We start from the raw sequence: 16203 nt of genomic DNA on the forward strand, positions 1-16203 counted from the left end.
ATGGAGACTAAAGTTGGGAGAAAGCAGCAGAGTCCTGTCTGGGATTTATTTGAATTCAAAGGTGAAGAAGATAAAAAATATAAACTAAAACTAAACTAAAACTAAGCATTTAGAAAATACCAAAAACTAATAAAAACTAGCAAACCTGCTCTAAAAACTAATTAAAACTAACTGAATTAGAGAAAAAAAATGTCAAAACTAAATAAAACTAAACTATAATGAAAAATCTAAAACTATTATAACCTTGGTACACACAAACCAAGACAACAATCACAAAATCAACATGAGACAAACAAACAAAAAAGACAACAAAACAAACCCCACCCAAAAAATAAAATAAAATAAAATAAAAATTTATATATATATTTATCCTCAATAACAACACAAATTAACCCCCACCCACAAACATGCTCAACCTCAACATCCTTGTACCTGGAGTGTTTTTTCCTTTTATATTATCCATTTTTCTAACACTTTTCCCCATTTAATTTCAAATTGGGTTAATTTATTCTTTTCCGTAACCATTGCCTTTTCTATGTTCAAATAATAACTCAGCTCTCATTTCCAGTGCTCAAGTATCAGTATTTTCAATACAACTGATGAAAAAAAAAAAAATCCACCAATGTGAATGCTTCACGGTATCTTGTAACGTACCTTAAAATACACAAAGTGATGAATCAAAATTAAATTTCACACTCGTCACTTCGGACAGCCATATTCTACATTCATCCAAATCCAGTGAATTTTACTACATTCCCAAAATGCGTAGATTAACGAGTCTCCCTTTCCACATTTAAGACAACTCCCTGATGTATCTTTGTTATATTTATTAATTTTATCTCTGTACAAAATGTTCTATACATTATTTTAACCTCCTCAGACCCAGCTATGGGTTTTCTGTCCACATTTGTAGACAAGAGTTTCACAACTTTATACAAAAAAAAAAAAGAAAAAAAGAAAACTGTCCACCACAAAGGACATTCCATAAAAAATTTTAAAACTGCATCTGAAAAAATTGTTGCATCATCATGTTTCCAATATAGGCCCTTATTTAATAAAAAAAACAAACAAACAAAAAAAGCTTGTACTTTGCTGACATTTCCTGGGTCTTAGGAGGATAAATTGGATTTAACGCAGATTTTCATTACCTGTAATATCTCTTGTTAAGTTCCAACTCTCCCTCCATCTTAGGATGAGAGTGTTTCAACATACAATAAAAATACTGCCCTCATTACATCAGTTTGTTTCCTGGCCGCTGCAGACATCAGGATCTCCATGTACATTCTATTACACAAACTAAAAAGAGCAAACATGAGCGTTACAGATCGAACACGTGCATGAGAAGGCTGCGTCACAGATACATAACAGTGACTTTTGGATTCAAAGCACACACAGCTTTTTATGTAAAACTTGATTCAATTAGAGGAAATAACTGTGGAAATAACTGCGCACTGATTCATTTTAATCCAGATTCTTAAGCGGGTACATGTTGGCCCACCAGGCAGGAAAATAAATAAACTACAAATGACAACATCCCCCAAAAAAAATGCATTTCCTACACATTTTAGTCAAAGCAAAACTGAATTTTAGCAGAGACCGTGCTCCTCCATACTACGTTAATAATTCACAGCATGACTACACTAATTCCCACGACTAACAGAGCTGGAGGAGTTTCAGTGTTAATTGGGTTGTAAATTGTGTGTCACATTTCCCTCAAGGACATCCAATTACAAAGCTCCCATAAAGTCATGCACAGATGCTTCAAAGCAGCGTATTTATCACCATCTATGACCTCAGGTACTTAACATGTACAAGACCCTGTGTGTGTTCGCACATGCAGGGGGCGCATGATGACTAAAGGTAGAGTTAAAACCAAGAATCCAAGTGGACAGCAACAAATGTAGTCATTCAGGTCACGCTAATCCACATACTTTAGGAGAAGATAAGTGGATTTCTTTTTGGAATTGAATAGCAAACCCTCCTTCTGGATAAGCGTTGTATATTACACTGCAAAAAAATCTTACCAAGTGTATTTTTCTCATTTACAGTCAAAATATTTCATCACACCTAAAATAAGACATAATCACCAAACTTTTGACACTTTTTAATTTCATTGTACATATTACATGTTACAATGACAATAAAGGACTATTGTATTCTATTGTATTCTATTGTATTGTATTGTATTGTATTGTATTCTAAAGAGCAACTTTTCTGTGAGATATAAGAATTTATTTTTAGACAACAGATCTTGAAAATCTTGCTTTAAGAAATCTTACCAAGATAATTTCATTTGTTCCACTGGCAGATTTTTTCATTAATTATTATTATTATTATTATTTTTATTTTTTTTCTTAATTCCAGCACAAAAAAAAAAAAAAAAACTGCCACTTTTTTTATATTAATGCCAACAGATCTTGAAAATCTCATTTCAAGAAATCTTAACAAGATAAATTTCACTTGTTCCACTGCCAGATTTTTTGCTTAATTCAATTTTTTTTTTTTTTTTGCTTAATTCCAGCAAAAAAAACTGCCACTTTTTTTTTTTTTTTTTTATTAATGTCTGTTTTTTTAATGATATACAGATGGAGTTTTAACTATGCATTTTTTTCTGTTTTTTAATGGTTTCGTTTTAATTAATGTCTGTTTTTTTAATGATAACATCAGCCTGCCCAGGGACTACAGGTGGAAATTAACACTAGTGCTAGAACCTGGCACACTATGTCTCTCCTTTTTTAAGGTTAATGTATATTGTGCATTGTCCCTGTCTAAATAAATAAAAGAAAATGAAATGAAAATAATAAATAATAATATCTTGGTAAGATTTCATGAAATAAGATTTTCAAGATCTGTTGTCTAAAGATAAGTTCTTATATCTCACTGAAAAGTTCCTCTTTAGGTGATTATGTCTTATTTTAAGTGTGATGAGATATTTTGACTAGAAATGAGAAAAATAGAATTGGTAAGACTTTGATTTTTTTCCAGTGTACATATGTCTGTCTGTGCGTGTGTGTGTGTGTGTGTGTGTGTGTGTGTGTGTGTGTGTGTGTGTGTGTGTGTGTGATCAGTTACTATTTACCTGACAAAGGTCATTATCCCTGTCTCAGCGTTCCAGTCCTGCAGTTTGTGGTCGAAGTTCAGCTTTGTGTTTGGATACGTCTCAGCCGCTGTGGTAGTAAAATGTCACACACAGAACTTATAACACAGGCAGGAAAAAACAGCACCAGTTTAAAATTGCAGGTAATATCTTGTTTTTAACCCTATAATGCCAAACGTATCTTATTTGATACATGAGTTTTGAAGCCCTCTACATGATCAGTGTGATATTTTTTTTCTTGAAAACCATGTTGTATATAATTAGATACATGCAATACACAGATAATCCACCAGGGGGGAGGAATTTGTTCACTAGAAGCCTTTCCAGTGACTGTCATTAATGAGGAAGGAGGCAGAACTTTGCCAATTTTGAAAAGGAATTACCAATTTGTTAGACATGTTTGTGTTGTATTATGTTTTTGTTTGTTCAAAAATAATTATATTTGAGCATTGAGACCTGATGTATCAAATATGATACAAAATTGAAACTAATACATGGAAAATGATATTTGAAAAAAAAAAAAAAAAAAAAAAAATTGGGGGTTGTTCAGAAGGACCAAAAAAGGCTCCAGTTTCAAAGAACTGTAATTTTCTGTCTGTGATTTAATGCTTCAGGCTTTACAGGGTTAATAACCCAAACCATCACAGTTCTATTTAGCCCTTTGATGCATGAATTATGAAAACCATAGCCAAGATTTTTTTTCCTGAGTTTTTTTTATTCCTTGTCAGGCATGAAAAAAAAAAAACAAACTGTTTTTCACTGAGTTACAAAAATGTCCACTCATTTGGACACCTTGTGTTTAATTGTTGAAGCAAAGAAACATGTATTTAAAATGCAATATCAGAAAGTGATATAGGGTCAAAACACAGTATTTAAAAGCTCTCTGACGGGACATTTTTAGAAACAATTCAACAGATTAGTGTTGCTAAAAGACCCACATTTTTACTTTTAAATTCGTTTTTGCTTTAGTTGGTCCATAAGGGATTATCCAAAACAAGGAGCTACTTTTTATTGAATGACTGGAATGGCAATCAATTACTAAAGTTCGCTCTCTGACAGAACATTACTGTGTTTTGACCCTATACTATGTGAAAACTATGAAACAAAAGCATTTTTGATGCAGCTAATCTAATGTTTTCTCACCTTGTATCATACTCTAATACTAGTTCTTACTCACTTTTTTTTTTTAGTTATTTATAAGTAATTTTTAGGGGGGTGTTATTGTTATTGTTATTGCTATTTTTTTATGTCAGTATTTTATTAATTTTATTATTTTATCAGTAACTTATACTATTTTTACTAAATGCTGCTGACAGTCGGGGACCTGAGTACAATATTTCGTTTCTGTGTATTTTTATATGCTGAAATGACAAATAAACTTGAATCTGAATCTGAGATAATATTTAAAAAAAAAACAAACAACTTTTTGTTTAAGAAAACTGTTAATTACAGTCTAATAACAATTAGCAATTGATTTACACTCAATCATGTTACTGCAGATCAGGTTTATCAAGAGCAAAGTTACAGTAATGGTATGAATGTCAGTTGTTATGACCCTGGGTCATAATTTGACTATTAGTGTTTATGTATATGTTTCTGTTTAGTGTGTGTGTTCTCCCTGTCCTGTAGGTGTGCTGTGCCCTTTTGTGTCTGTTTGTGTTACAGGAAGCTGATTGGTGCCTTTAAAAATGGCCCTGGATCTTCAGTTCGCTCTCTCTCTTGCCTCCTGCCAGCTACCAACCGTGTGTTCTTGTGTGTGATCGTCAGTCTTCGTGTGTTCTTGTGTGTGATCGTTAGTCTTCGTGTGTTCTTGTGTGTGATCGTCAGTCTTCGTGTGTTCTTGTGTGTGATCGTCAGTCTTCGTGTGTTCGTGTGTTTAGTCGAGTTTGTATGTAGTTGTAAATAGAGTTTTTGTAAATTTATCCTTTTCTGGTAGGGGAGGTCGGCTCTTTGGTTTTCCCGTTTTCTCCTGTTTTTGGTTTGGGAGTTTAGGTTAGTTCTCTGTATTTTATTTCTTCCATTTATTTTGAAGTAGGTAATTTAGTTTGAACTCCCAAAGAAGATATTTTGTTTGTAGTTAGCCGCTCCCTCCCCTAACCCTTCTGTAGTTGATTTAAAAATAAATACTGTGAACTTTAGTTTTTTTGACTGACGTGTGTGCTTGGGAGCTGGGAGGGGACAAAATAAGAATATTATGTTCGCCCTGGTGAACCCCTAGGCCCTGGTAAACCCCTAACACAGTGTAAGGCAGGGGTGTCAAACTCATTTTAGTTCAGGGGCCACATTCAGCTAAATTTGATCTACAGTGGGCCGAACCAGTGAAATAATAACAATAATATATGAACAATGTCAACTCCAAACGTTTCTCTGCGTTTTACAGTGAAAACAGTAAAACAACATCATGAAAATGTTCACATCTACAAACTATCCTTTCAAACAATGTGAATAACATGAAAAAACTGAAAAAAAAAACAAAAAACATTGTAATTTTAACAATATTATGCTTTAGTTTATCTTTTCCATGTGTGCATTATAACTTACAGATCACAGTGGATCTACAGACACACAAAATATTTGGCAACAGGTGGAATATTATTAAAACTGCACTTCTTTTAAGACGTTTCAGGTTGTTCATATTTGTTCAGGTTATTCAGATTTTTTTTGCAAAATTATACTTTGTTTTAGTGTAAATGCATGAAAACATTTACATTTACAAAAAGAAAAATTTGGAGTTTTGAGTGTTTATAGATTATTATGAGATTGAATTGGTCTGAATGTGGAACCTGAACTAAAATAATTGTTAATATCTTCAGTGTAATTTTTGCGTTTCACAAATTCATCCCAGGGGCCGGACTGGACCTATTGGCGGGCCGGATTTGGCCCCCGGGCCGCATGTTTGACACCTGTGCCCTAGGCCCTGGTAAACCCCTAACACAGTGTATGGGATGGTGCTGATATGCAACTAAAACAACAAAACCCATGAATATACAAGAGAACAGCTGTAGAATAGCTGTCCACTGTATTCACCAGAATACATGAAAGGGTTAAATCAGTAAAGGACACAGACACAGCAGCCAAGAATCGCTAGAATCCACCTCATTCTCTAACTATTTAATTTTGGATTATCTCCTTTTTGGACGTCATATACATGGAGCTTTCAGAGGCTCAAATTAAAAGTGCTAATGAGAGCACTCTAAATACCTGGCGTTGCACTGCTGACTTTAAAAAAACATGCATTAAGTTAATTTTGCCACTGGCTCTTTCACTTTAGTGCTGCTAGATGTCAAGTCCCCTCTGTCTTGTCTATATATGTTTGTGTCTAGATGTTTTGTGTGTGTGTATTTTTGTAAGTTATGTATGCATTTTTATTTTTTGAGTGTGTGATTAACCTTACTTTTCTTTTCTTTTCTTATCATCATACTATCCCTGTGTTCTATGGTATCCCATGACACGCCCACTGTTGGTTTTCTTGTTCTGAGAATCCATTCCAGTAATACTGTGTCCCCTGAAATACCTCTGTTGGACTTCATTTATTAAATGGAAATGAAAACGAAAATAAAAATTTGATCTAAAAAAACAAAAGTAAAGGACACAGAATACATCAGTCCCCTGCTGTAGGAGAACGGATGAGGAGAATACTGATTAGCATGACTGGCATGAATAACACAGCTGTCAGAATATCAGAACTGATGTTTAGACTGTCACACTTTTAGAAATCTCTTTATCTCAATGCTGATTCCAGGAGTCTGGATCAAGTCTGATAAGAACAGTGGCTGTAAAATCTGCCTCTTTTTCAGCATGCAGGCAATGTCATTAAAAACAGACTCACGCTGTCACACATTATCTCCCAGCCTACGCCAAGGGACTCATTAAATATTAGGAAAAATCCTTTTATCGACAGAAGATGAACATATCCCCATAACGTCCCCTGATGTAACCAAGCTCTGTTTCGTACAGGGACCGTCTCCAGTGGATTAGGTTGAACTCACCAACAAACAACCTCATTTAGCACAATTCCTGAGAATGAAGACTTTCAACTAACACGGTGGTACAGAGTCCATACATTAAGAATGTATTGAGGACACAGGCTTAATTAGACAAACATATGGCACTTCATGTTTCCACAGTGGGAACTTTCCCAGAATTCAGAACCTTTGAAGGAAGTGAGGACGTTTCCGCTGCAGAGACCAGGACTTAAATTTAGTTTTGAGGACTTTATTTTACCCCCCAGAACAGTCCCTGTACAGGGGTAGAACTTAGTCCACCAATATTTCCAGGAACTGCACAGACTGCATTACTCTAAAACAGTGTTTCTCAAACTGTGGGGCGAAAGCAAAGGCTTTCTAGGGGGCGCATGGGATCATTCCTAGGTGTTTTGTTTTTTTTTCTTCAGGTTAGAACATGTAGCAGGTGGAACTAATGTTTTAGCGTTGGAGCACCCTGGACTCATTTTAGGGACATACAACAAACAAATCTACTGCCATGGTGATCTGTCACTAGACTAGACCAAGAGTTTAGGTTTGGACAATGGACAAGGATTGGACTGGAAAAGAAAAATGTGCAATGTTTCTGGTTTTGCACAGTTTGTACAGATTGCACTTTAATGTTCTGAGATGTGCAACGGAAACAGGCTCATTGCAGCCACTGATATTGTTAAAATGTTCATCTTTGTTACCAAAATTTGTTTGTTGTTCTTCAAAAAAAATTACCTTATTGTCATAGTTGTAAGATAATTACATATTTCCTATTTTTAATTGGAAAAATAATGTCTCAGGGAGCAGTCTTGTTGAGGTCATTTATATTGTTCAATCAAAAATCGAAGTTATTTTTAATTTGCACAACAAATTATTCAAGGAAAAGCAAAAAGTATTCTAACGATATTGATGTTTCTTTCAATAAAAGTTATTATTGCACCACAGGTACAATGTTGTTGGGGTTGAGGGGGGTTTGGAGATTTTTCGTGCTCCAAAGGAGGGCCTGAAAGAAAAAGATTGAGAACCACTGCTCTAAAACAAAGCTAAATCGTATTTTCTCATCTGTGTGTCCCGTATGTGATAGGTGTCATATTCATTAGCGCATCTTTTCTGGTTCTGCCCTAAATTGTACAATTTTCGGTCAGCTATAGTTGAGCAGTTGTCCAAAGCTTACTCTAGAGCAGGGGTCTCAAACAGCAACAACCCTTCTTGACTACTCAACACTCTCTGCTGACAACAACGACTGACGACAGCGAGCTCTGTATTTTGGTCTAGAGAAATGTTCAGTCATTTTCCGATTTTACGTCTCGCGCAAGCACAGAACTCAAGTCAGTAGTCGTTTTGGTGTGTTCTTCACACTTTTTTGACCGTGTCGGGGAGATGGGAGATCAGTCAGGCGTCCTTTTCTTGCGACGATTGGCAGTCGGGTTGGTGTGTCTTCACCTTTAAAAGTCCTACCTTTTGACTGGGAAGGTTTGTAGTCAGGAGAACATTTTTTCCCCAGGTAATTTCAGTGGAAATGCACCAATGTTTTTTCAAAATCTGGGGTAAAAAGTAGAAGTTCCTGTGGTGGAAAAGAGGCTTTTGATAGTGACGGCTTTCAAGTTTATCAGTACTTGGAATGTTTCATCTAAGATTATTACAGATTGTGTCGAAGCAGTTAATTATGGAGTCATAGAAGAAAGCACATGACAACAGGTGACCATACACACGTATTTTGGGACTGTCCAAGTTTGTTTATATACTGGAAAAATATCAAAGAAGAAATTGAAAGAATTGTAAAAAGAGAAGTCCCTTCAAATGTTTTGTTCTATTTACTTGGAGTCATACCGGTCAATGATTTTAATGCAGAGCAGAGATATATTTTACATATTTTACTATTAATTGCTAAAAAAAATAGTAACAGTAAATTGGAAGAGTGTCAAATCACCAATGGTAATAGAATGGAAACAAAGACTGAAACAAGTGTACACTATGGAAAGAATGACCACATCATTACAAATGAAAATGGATCTTTTTAAGCGGAGATGGCACATGGTCGAAGACTATTTGTATAATTAAACTTTTTGGGTTGTTGATGAGAATTGCTCTTATAAGCCCTGACATGAGGTGTTTTGTATTTATATAGATGTGTGCATATGTATACAAATATATGAATATTTCAATATTTGGCAATGTATCTATAGATGTAGTATAATATTTGTAACAATAATAATAATACTATGTGGTGAAATTTATTTTTTTATTTATGTCTTGTCTCAGATGTTTTGTTCTGTTTTATATAGTGCAAAAATCTAAATAAAAAGTTAAAAAAAAAAAAAAAAAAAAGAAAGCACATGACAGATGGTTCAACAACAAAGTCCAGGCATGACTGAGCAATTATGTAATTTGTTGTATACTAACACACCAACAAGTTGTGTAAAAAAAGTCTCATTAAGTTCCTGAGAGTAGAGTTTGGAGATTACAGCTTCATCACAACATCAGTGACACCAGAAAGTGATAATATGAGAGAATAATGATCATGTCTAACACCTCTGTCTAATAGATCAAGATTCAAGTCTCACTAGTACTTGCAGTAATTAAAACAACAACAATTTGACAACAAAAAAAAGCAATGACGAAACAAAACGAGACACAGGATGACAATCACATTAAAATTTGGTGGTGCATAAAAACACTTCCTTATACTGCAAAAATCTAAATCTTACCAACTGTACTTTCCTCATTTCTACTCCAAATATCTCATTAAACTTAGAATAAGACGTAATCACCTAAAGAGTAACTTTTCAGTGAGATATAAGAACTGATTTTTAGACAATAGATCTGGAAAATCTTATGTCAAGAACTCTTACTAAGATAATTTTCACTTTTTCCATTAGCAGATTTTTTTGCTTGAAATAAGGAAAAGAAAAAAAAAAAATCTTTAATTGAGAAAAAAAAAAAAAAAAAAAAATCTGACAATGGAATAAGTGAAAATTACTTTGGTAAGATTTCTTGAAATAAGAGTTTCAAGATCTATTGCCTAAAAATAAGTTCTAATATCTCACTTATAAGTTACTCTTTAGGTCACAGGTGTCAAACATGCGGCCCGGGGGCCAAATCCGGCCCGCCAATAGGTCCAGTCCGGCCCCTGGGATGAATTTGTGTAATGCAAAAATTACACTGAAGATATTAACAATCCTTTTAGTTCAGGTTCCACATTCAGACCAATTCAATCTCATAATAACCTACTGTATAAACACTCAAAACTCCAAATTTTTCTTTTTGTAAATGTAAATGTTTTCATGTATTTAGACTAAAACAAAGTACAATTTCGCAAAAAATCTGAATAACCTGAACAAACCTGAACAACCTGAAACGTCTTAAAAGAAGTGCAATTTTAATAATATTCCACCTGTTACTAAATATTTTGTTTATCTGTAGATCCACTGTGATCTGTAAGTTATAATGTACACATGGAAAAGATAAACTAAAGCATAATATTGTTAAAATTACAATTTTTTTTTTCAGTTTTTTCATGTTATTCACATTGTTTGAAAGGATAGTTTGTAGATGTAAACATTTTCATGATGTTGTTTTTCTGTTTTCACTGTAAAACATAGAGAGAAGTTTGGAGTTGACATTATTTATATATTATTGTTATTATTTTACTGGTTCGGCCCACTGTAGATCAAATTTAGCTGAATGTGGCCCCTGAACTAAAATGAGTTTGACACTCCTGCTTTAGGTGATTATGTCTTATTTTAAGTGTGATGAGATATTTGGACTAGAAATGAGAAACATACACTTAGTAAGATTTTGATTTTTGCACTGTAAATAAAATGTAAACTACTAGTAATGCTACCTGTGCTGTACAGATTTGAGCATAGAAATGACTGAGGGTGTGAAAAAGGGAGATGATGTGGAGTTTTATACAGGAATATAAGTATCTATAACCTGGACCTGTACGAATGCACTCACCATCTATTGTATAATAAGAGTTAAACCAGGTTATACTTCCTACCTATAGACTCAGACTCTGTGACACATTTTCCAGATGTTGTTTTTTTTTTAACCTTATTCAAATAAACAAGAGACTGAAGAAATGGATCAATAGAGCAGACCCTGTTGTTTCAGAAGAACGTGGCACTGTGGGAGCTGTGGCTGACAGAATCATGTCTAGACTCCAGGCTATTACAGATAATGTTAATCACTCACTTCACAGATTTATGGCTGGACAGAGAGGAGCATTTAGCAGGAGACTAATTGGCATGAAGTGTTTGACTGAACGCCACAGAAAAACCCTTCCTCTCAGTTGCCATCAGATGCTCGTCCTCTTTCGTTTTCACATGTGCAATAATGCAGTTTATACTTATTACCTCCACCAAGGAGGTTATGTTTTTGCCAGGGTTTGTTTGTTTGTTTGTCTGTTTGTTTGTTTGTCTGTCCGTTAGTGTGCAACATAACTCAAAAAGTTATGGACAGATTTGGATGAAATTTTCAGGGTTTGTTGGAAATGGGATAAGGAAGAAATGATTAAATTTTGGTGGTGATCGGGGGTGGGGGGGCCCACAGGGGGGCCCACTGATCAGCCTTGGTGGAGGTCTGCGCTCTCCGAGTGCTTCTAGTTTATATTTATAATACTTGACAATACAGGACAATTACAGTAATTACTGGACACCTGTATATCCTACACATTTTCTATTGATACTGGACTCACTTTTGTGTGTGTGTGTGTGTGTGTGTGTGTGTGTGTGTGTGTGTGTGTGTGTGTGTTTTGACCAGTATTATATTCCTATTCTCAACTGTTCTTATAATTACCTCCGCCAAGGAGGTTATGTTTTTGCCAGGGTTTGTCTGTCTGTCTGTTTGTTTGTCTGTCCGTTAGTGTGCAACATAACTCAAAAAGTTATGGACAGATTTTGATGAAATTTTCAGGGTTTGTTGGAAATGGGATAAGGAAGAAATGATTAACTTTTGGGGGTGATCCGGAAGAAATCCTGGATTCTGGATCACTTTGAAATTTTCGTTAACATTGTGGTAAATGGGGCCAAAATTTTCGTTTCCCAATATCTCGCTTAATTATTGACCAAAACTCATGAAATTTAACTCAGGAATTGACAATGGGGTCCTCTATCACATTTCAAAGGCTGATCCGGATCTGATCCAGAAGGCGGATTTTATTTTAAAAAATAAATGTAGGATTTGTATCACCGATTATGTGGGGAATTTTTGCGCTTGGCGGAGGTCTGCGCTCTCCGAGTGCTTTTCTAGTTGTTTTATGTATTTATTCTGATCACTTTACAAAACATAAAAACGAAATATCATTGAATTATATTGTAGTATTTTGCAATGACAATAAACCTCCTTCTATTCTATTCTGTTCTATTCTATTCTATTCTATTCTATGTGTTATATTATCCATGCTTAGTGTATTTTTGTCTGAAAATCCCTTCTCTATCATTCAACATACTTTTATGTAAATAAACAATACAGCTCAGGTTGCAAATACATGTCACTTCCTCATCAGGTGGAGGAACGTAACTATGGTAACCTGCCAGTCTCACCTGTGTGAACATATATGGACTTTACTCGCGTGTAATACTACAATCAGAAGTAACAATATATGTGTAATGTTATGGATTTTAACAGCATGTATGTAAGTCTTTGTCATTTTATTCAGTAAATATTGCTGATTGTAAGCTTGGACTATTCCTTTCATGACTAGGATGTATCTTTTTACTTTTGTAACACACCCTCTGTATCTTTAATAGGTTTTATTTATTTTAATATATATATGTATGTGTGTATATATGTGTGTGTGTGTGTGTATTCATATATATAAATTATTATTATCATTATTTTTAATTATTTTATTTTATGTATTATCTATTTACAAGTTATTATTATTTTATTGTATTCATTTATTAGTTTGTGTATGGTTATCTATATAACAATGCCCATTTTAATTTTCATCAGTACTTTTATGTTTTATTTTTTGATACTTGAAATGCCCTATGTGTTTTTTTTTTGTTTATTTGTTTATATAAATATAAAAAAGTGCATCATTCTATGTTATATATTCCTTTGATTTATAAGTTTGAATGACACCCAATAGAAATACATTTGAAAATAAATAAATAAATAAATAAATAAATAAATAGCTGATTGTGCATGAGATGATGTTCATGGTGCACCTGCTGAGTTGGGTTCATTGGTTTCTTGCTTTAGTAACAACATTCACTCTTGGTCTGTTTTATTACATTTTTTGCACAGTATTGATGGTATTCTACTGATATTAAGAGACAGATTAGGTCAGGTATAACACTACTGAAGTCCTAAGTGTGAAGTACATGATGTTAGCTAACAGATCGGCTAAAGTTCAATATCTACATAATATTATCGACTGATTGTACAACTCTTCTCCGCTCGCTCGTGTTCACCGCTTCTACACAAAACAAACAAACAAAAAGCCAGTCATCATCTCTCATAAGGAAACTATGGAACTTTAACATCAAACACATCCTGACCATGGCCTTCAGGTCACTCACTGAGCATGTCCTCACCTTTAACCCTTTCATGCATAGTGGTCACTACAGTGGACAGCTGTTCAAAGATGTTGTTCACTTGTATATTTATGGATTTTGTTGGTTTATTTCCATATCAGCCAACACAGTGAACACTTATGCATCATCCCATACACTGTAATTTACACCATTACTGTAAATTTGCTGTATTAGATAAACCTGATCTGCAGAAACATGTTTGAGTGTAAAAAATTGATAATTGTTCTTCGACTGTAATAAACTGTTTTGTGTTTTTTTTTAAACAAAAAGGTTGTTTTTTTGGGCAAACTATCTCCACACAGGTATGTTAAAATGTGAGAAAACATCATATTAGCAGTATTAATGTTTTTATTTCATAGTTTTCACACAGTATATCAGTAAATACATGTTCCTTTGCTTCTAAAATTAAACGCATGGTGTCCAGCTGAGTGGAGGTTCATAAAAAAATTCAATCACATTGTTTGTTTGTTTTTTCATGCCTAAAGAGGAATTAAAAACACACAGGAAAAAAATAAATCTTGATTAAGCTTCTCATAATTAATGCATGAAAGGGTTAACATCATGTCCGGGCATGAATAAGTAGGTGGTCTTCAGGATCATTACAGACAAAGAAGTGAATCTGCAGAACTTCCACCACACAGGTCATTATACAGGTCTGGAATGACCCCACCACCACCTCCGCTCACGTTTCCAGCCTTCATCAATTGGCAGGATATTCAGGTTCTCACCATTCAGGACAAATGGGTATGAAAATATCATTCATGCACACTGCTGTGACCATTCTGAACAGCGGTTTAACCCTTTCATGCACGAATTATGAGAACCTTAATCAAATTTTTTTCCTGAGTGTTTTTAATTCCCCTTAAGGCATGAAAAAAACAATGCGATTGAAAATTTTCTTCTGAAAAAAATAAAAAAATAAAAAAATAAAAATTGAATAATTTAAAAAATGTAAAAAATACATTACAAAAATAATAATAATGAAAAAAAATCTTATGAACCTATTTTTCATGAAGTTGCAAAAATGTCCACTCAGCTGGATACCACACGTTTAATTTTTGACGCACAGAAACATGTATTTACTGATAAATTGCATGAAAACTATGGGGAGGGCTTGTGATTCTGGGGGTTTATGTTCAGGAGAGATCTACATAATGTGACCAATTCATGTCAGAAAAGATATGTAGTGTCTTAAAACTTTAATAAAGATATGTGTAAAAAAACAAACAAACAAAAAAACAACGAAAAGAACAACAAAATCCATGAATAGACAAGAGAACAGCTGTAGAATAGCTGTCCACTGTAGTGACCAGTATGCATGAAAGGGTTAATAAAACACCTCCCACACACCACAGGCCTTGAGCGCTGTGTGTCAGGCATTTTTGTTTGTACTATTCTGACAGACCATTGAGAATAATGTCCTGTTTTATGTAAATTTAATGGACAGTAAAGTTCTCTTATCTTATCCTGTTAGTGTTACAGCATCCAAAACTATAACTACAGCAGCCGAAGAAGCGTGGTTTCATGAGCAAATCTTCTGTCGTAAAGGTGAATCAGTCAAATTTTAACTTTTTCTTACAATTTTAGTAGAATTATACTGCACACATTCAGTGCAGTTTTTATGCTGAAGCTGAGTTTGCTTTGACAGTGTGGCTGAATAAAAACATTGTTACTGTTCTTACCCGATAGCAGCTCTTTGTTCAGGTTGGCTCGATCTACTGACAGGATGTACTGAAACGAGAACAGTCTGTAATGTAGTGCAGTTCAGCAGGTACAACAGGGAAGCTTTACTAGCTGATACACCAACGCATGAAATGGGAACAGAAAACAACATTTTACCATTTGTCTCTTTATATCCTGTTTCATTTTAATCCAAAGAGACTAGGGAGGATCTCATCACAATGATTTAACTCATGTTTGTACAGACTGAGTACAGACAACTCCAAAATTATAATGGTTTAATGTTCATTTTAGCAACATGACAGAACTTAAGTTTGCCTGAACTAGTTGTCGCCTATAGTGATCGTCACGAGCCTCCCTGAGTCACTTCAACAAATTCTATGTGGGCGAATGCAAATTATAACACACTATTTGTGCTTCTGTAAAGAATGCCTTCAAGCACACCTCAACTGTCGTATATGAGGTCTATCTGGAGCCAAATATTTAGTCTGACACAGTGTGCATGCAGCACTTTGTACACCATGGTTTGCAACAAGAACACCTGTGTAACTTATCTCCCATCAGCTTTAGTCACTGCAAAAATCTAAATCTTACCAAGTGTATTTTTCTCATTTCTAGTCAAAATATCTCATCACATTTAACCTCGTAAGACCCAGCTATGGGTTCTCTGTCCACATTTGTAGACAAGAGTTTCACAACTTTATACAAAAAAGAAACAAAAACTGTGCACCACAAAGGACATTCCATAAAAATTTTAAAAACTCCATCTGAAAAAACTGTTGCATCATGATGTTTCCAATATAGGCACTTATTTAATAAAAAACAAAAAAAAAGCTTGTATTTTGCTGACATTTCCTGGGTCTTGGGAGGCTAAAATAAGACATAATCACCTAAAGAGTAACTTTTC

General features: G+C 34.4%; 1 protein-coding gene across 2 annotated transcripts in view; it reads right to left on the reverse strand.

Moving 5' to 3' along the window:
* The window catches only part of kmo (kynurenine 3-monooxygenase), a 45670-nt gene that overhangs the window by 26203 nt on the left and 3264 nt on the right, over positions 1-16203 (reverse strand). For both annotated transcript variants that reach the window (XM_030155252.1, XM_030155251.1), the window contains 2 exons: positions 15299-15347; positions 3080-3167 (listed from right to left, as the gene is read on the reverse strand). In XM_030155252.1, coding sequence (XP_030011112.1) covers positions 3080-3167; positions 15299-15347 — 137 coding nt within the window. The remainder of the gene's footprint in view (positions 1-3079; positions 3168-15298; positions 15348-16203) is intronic.

Source organism: Sphaeramia orbicularis, chromosome 15 (genome assembly GCF_902148855.1).
Source record: "Sphaeramia orbicularis chromosome 15, fSphaOr1.1, whole genome shotgun sequence".
Taxonomy (NCBI): Eukaryota; Metazoa; Chordata; class Actinopteri; order Kurtiformes; family Apogonidae; genus Sphaeramia; species Sphaeramia orbicularis.